General features: G+C 33.7%; 1 protein-coding gene across 2 annotated transcripts; it reads left to right on the top strand.

Annotated features, from left to right (window-relative positions):
- The first annotated feature begins 138 nt into the window (after positions 1–138).
- Positions 139–4,416, top strand: IL13RA2 (interleukin 13 receptor, alpha 2). Of its 2 annotated transcripts, none has more exons than XM_010843609.1 (4): positions 139–277; positions 1,445–1,589; positions 3,401–3,516; positions 4,270–4,416. In XM_010843609.1, the coding sequence occupies exons 1-4, from the start codon at positions 170–172 to the stop codon at positions 4,300–4,302; spliced, it is 402 nt and encodes a 133-aa protein (XP_010841911.1). In that variant the 5' UTR covers positions 139–169; the 3' UTR covers positions 4,303–4,416. The 2 variants fall into 2 exon arrangements, with proteins under 2 accessions (XP_010841911.1, XP_010841917.1); XM_010843615.1 differs by having other exon boundaries at positions 3,401–3,435; positions 4,270–4,356.
- The last annotated feature ends 225 nt before the right edge of the window (positions 4,417–4,641 follow it).

Here is a 4,641-nt window from a genome sequence, read left to right as displayed (position 1 = left end):
TACTTATAGAGAATAGTCTTGAGCCACCTGATTTACCCTGGAGGCTTCAGTTAATAGGTGCCCCTAGCTTTTGATAAAGGCTACTGCTAAACTTCAATAACTTTCATGTTGAAATTGTTTCCTTTTGTTTTCAGTTAAACCTTTGCCACCAGACTACCTTAGTCTTACTATGAAGAATTCAGAAGTCAACCTGAAATGGAGCATTCCCAGAGGACCTATTCCAGCAAAATGTCTCATTTATGAAATTGAGTTCACAGAAGATGATACTGCCTGGGTGGTATGGAAATTTCATTTATTTGGGAAAATCATAAACACAGCCTTTTAAATAAAATAGTAAACATGAGAACCAAAGTCAGTTGCTATTCACATGAGGATGGAACATGACATGCACCTTAGTTTAACTTCCAGAAAACCAAACAATCTTGTGGACAACAGAAAGATGCTTGCAGTCTGAAAGTATAATCAGCTAATTATACCAACTTTAAAGCTACATAGGTCCTTAGAGATAATCTAGTCACTTGTTTCCAAATTGTTATATATTAATTTTATTCATTGGTTTCCAGCTTAGGGAGTGGTGGAAACAAGTGATGAAGACAAGTGGTGGAGACAATTGATTAGACTAGTTCTAATCAATTCACTTCACATACAGATGAAAAAAACTGCTTTATTCTACTTGAAAAAATAGATTTACAAGTCCCAAGGAAGTGAATTGACTTACAATAAAATTATGTACCTAGAACTAGAATCCAGATCTTATTCCCAGTCTACTTTAATTTACATTACATTATGCTAGCTCCCAAGAAAAGTTATAACAAATGAAAAGCTGTTGTTTTGGATGAGAAACACTCTTTGGCTCTTTTAAATGAAAAACTGAAGTAATCATGAAGTGATTTTCTTTTTTTCTTTTGAGAACATCCAGCTGTGTGTATTCTCATATCGGAAGGGGTGGTTTCGTGTCAGGCCCTGAGCACTGTTATACTGGTCTTATGATTAAACAAAATAAGAATAAGGGAAAAAAGAAGCTTTGTGTGTATGAACTTTACAGTATCCATAGAAACAACCTTCGATGATGACTCTTTTTGCTAACTCAGTATATGTAGCATTTTCTAATTTATGGAATCTGGACAATTTGAAACTAATCCAAAATGGGAGTCATAAGCACCAAAACTACCTAGGAATTTTGCCCTGTCATATATTCCCTTTACTACCAGTAATCCATTATCACTACAGGAAAAATTTTAAGTATAAATAAGGAAGAAAGAATGAAAAGTAAAACACCATACAGCGATGGCCACTGTTAGGATTTTGGTATATACCTTTCTAGGCATTTGATGCATTTATTTCATGTAACAAAATTCACTTTATAAAAATGACAAATCAAATGGAGTATGGCTAGCTGCAGTTAGATCAAATAATGACATCTTATTTTTTTCTTGGCTTTCAGACTACCACAATTGAAAATGAAATATACATCACAAGAACATCAAATGAAAGTCTCCAATTATGCTTTTTAGTAAGAAGCAAAATGAATATTTATTGTGCAGATGATGGAATATGGAGTGAGTGGAGTGATGAACAGTGCTGGAAAGGTATGGGATAAAAGAACAGTAGAGTATTTCTAGCACTGTTTGAGGAAGAAGATGCCTTATTGGATGTCATAGGTCACTACAATTTAGTGACACAGGTTATCAATATCATAGGGTCAACCTTTCTTCACCATTTTTTTTAATTGAAGTATAGTTTCTTGAGATATAAGTTACAAGTGTACAATATAGTGATTCACAATTTAAAAGGCTTTACTCCATTTAAAGTTATTATAAAATATTGGCTATATTACTTATTTTTATAGATGTCTATAATATTAATTGAGCTGATCTTTTCCACACTGCAAGGTTTAATAAATTCTGTTTGATTCTTTCTACTTTCATTTGACAAGCTAATTTTACCTGTTTTGCTTTGATTTTGCTAGTGGATTACCTTCCAATGGTAGTCTTAGCTCCAAAATTTGGTGGTGCTATTCTTGAGTTTCTTATATACTTACCAGATGTTAACCAAATCTGTATTAGTACCAACTGGAGTTGCAGTAGTACATTTACTCTGAAGTTTTACATACAAGCATATATGTATTTTATTAGACCCTTGGGTATATTATGTATCTTCTTTATATGGTTTTGAAAAATTATATGCTCATTATTCAAGATTTTTAAAGTCTATGCCTCTTCCCCATTGAAATTCAAATGAATCCATTTAAATGTTAGAAAGAGGGAACAATCATAAAATATGTTGATATAGTTATTGAAGAAAATATATTTTAAAAAGAACAGTAACTAAACTATTTGCTCTTTGCTAGCAAAATTAATTTTCTCTCAGTGAATTTTGTAATTATGAAAGTCCAAATGCTCTTGCTGCTGCTAAGTCTCTTCAGTCGTGTCCGACTCTGTTCAACCCCATAGACGGCGGCCCACCAGGCTCCCCCGTCCCTGGGATTCTCCAGGCAAGAACACTGGAGTGTGTTGCCATTTCCTTCTCCAGGGGATCTTCCAAAGCCAGGGATCGAACACTGCTGTCCTGCACTGCAGGCAGGCTCTTTACCCACTGAGCCACCAGGGAAACTCTTGCTATCCAGAAGGATCGTTCTAATTTCATCCCTGAGAAAAAAAGAATGAAGGATAAGAAAAAGCTCATTTCTTTAGTCTCCAGAATGTGAGACAATTTCAAAAACATGACTTTTAAAGACTAGCTCCATTATTTGCACTGAGACTTATTGAAGACCAACTTTCACTCACTACTGCATTGTATGATATAAACATTTGACTTATTGAGAGTTAAGAGATACATATGGTGTGTTTATCTAATCCCTCTGTTAATATTTTACCACTGTGTTTTTGTAAAAAATTCACAAGAACAAATTTGAAACAAAATCATGTAAGAAAATATGAATGGGGGGAGGAAATTCCCTGGTGGTCTAATGGCTAAGACACTGTGCTTTCAATGCAGGGGGACCTAGGTTCTAACTCTGGTCAGGTAGCTAGATCCCACATGCCTCAACTTAGAGTTTTAATGCCGAAACTAAAGATCTTGTATGCCGCAACTAAGATCCGGCACAGCCAAATAAATAAATAAATATTTTTTAAAGAAAATAGAATGGGGCTTTAGGTAGTTATTTCTCTAAGCAAAATGAAGAGCTGTCACAATCCAGTAAAGTAGTTGTTCTATAAAAAAAAAGTGCACGAATTAAAGGAATGCCATACTCAAACATCACACTGGGAGATATGGCAGAAGTTGCCAAGTTTAACTCAGTTCTTCTCCATTTACAAGTTTATTTATAAAATAATTCCATTTTCAAAATAATTGTACACATCTAACCCTTTCCCTTTTTTTTTTGTGATTTTAATCCTAGGTGACATATGGAAGGAAATCTTACTATTTTTCTTGGTACCGTTTGTTCTTGTCTCATTATTTGTTTTGATAGTTACTTGTACACTTTTATATAAGCAAAGAAATTTATTGAAAATGGTAAGTTGTATAGCATTACCATGTTTAGTCTGAGGTAATAGATAAAAAAATATTTTGCTTTAGAACTGATGAACCTACATTTTATAACCACCTGTACACTGTGAATGTACAATGATGTTGTGTAGACTATGATGATGTCTTAAGAATGAACAGTAATTTAAAAAATTAACCCTAAAAAGCTACATTTTGGGGTGAACTTGCTTTTGATGATGTATAAGAATAATGCTTTAGAACATGAAACGCTACCTTTAGATTAAGGAAAACATGAGAATTACAGGAGAAAAGCAGGATGGGGAAAAGGAAAGACTGACTTAAAATGTACACAGCTTGATATATATTACTAGTGTGCCACAGGTGAAAGATCGCAAAAATTTTAAAAATCTTGGTGCATAACCTCTGAGAGCTCACACTCCAGTTCTGCTAGCTGTACAGTAGAATCTATACAAAAACATAACCTGCATTATGAGCTGATTATAACCTGCATTATGAGCTGATTTTAGCTATTTGAGTTATACAGATAATGCTATAGGTTGACCACTGTATCTTTGGTGAGCTTTAAGAAGGAAATGTGACTTAGAGGAAAAATACCATAATGCCAAGTCTTTTAAAGATAAAAGAAATGTGAATGTACATGAAATGTTTTGCTTTATTCCCTGCTGAATGCTTTTTTTCTATTTCTCTGAGTTATTAATCTAAGTCAAATAGTTTGTGTTATTAATGAATGTTAATAATGGAGCTCTTTCTTAATTTCAGGTTTTTCATACTGAAAAAAGAAGCCCTTTCTAATCAAGATTCACTCTGTTGACTCAATAAATCCCAGTCGTATGGCCAAATGTTAGATATGAGTCTTATCAAACTGAATTTTTTCCTAAATGTTGAATAAATTTTATTTTGAAAACATTGTTGTCTTTAAATAGGCGTTTGATTATTAAAATCCTCAATTAGTAGGGAATTTTATGGATTCTATTAACAGATTTTTTTTTCTTATTAAGACACAAAGTTCAGAGACTTCCTTGGCAGTCAAGTGGTTATGACTCTGCTCTTCCACTGCAGGGTTCTAAACTCCACTGGTCAGAGAACTAAGATCCCTCACGCTGGGTGGTGAGGTCAAAAACAAAAACAAAG

This window comes from Bison bison, unplaced genomic scaffold (assembly GCF_000754665.1).
Source record: "Bison bison bison isolate TAMUID 2011002044 unplaced genomic scaffold, Bison_UMD1.0 scf7180017847653, whole genome shotgun sequence".
NCBI classification, from domain to species: Eukaryota; Metazoa; Chordata; class Mammalia; order Artiodactyla; family Bovidae; genus Bison; species Bison bison.
The sequence above is the reverse complement of the archived record's forward strand: the minus strand, read 5'-3'. Positions and strand labels throughout refer to the sequence as shown.

What these genes read in the sequence shown, in the direction of transcription:
- IL13RA2 (XM_010843609.1), top strand. Translation starts at nt 170, where the DNA reads ATGAAGAATTCAGAAGTCAACCTGAAATGGAGCATTCCCAGAGGACCT. An exon ending in AAGATGATACTGCCTGGGTG is followed by an intron (nt 278 to 1,444) that starts GTATGGAAATTT and finishes CTTGGCTTTCAG; the next exon opens with ACTACCACAATTGAAAATGA. An exon ending in AAAGAAATTTATTGAAAATG is followed by an intron (nt 3,517 to 4,269) that starts GTAAGTTGTATA and finishes TCTTAATTTCAG; the next exon opens with GTTTTTCATACTGAAAAAAG.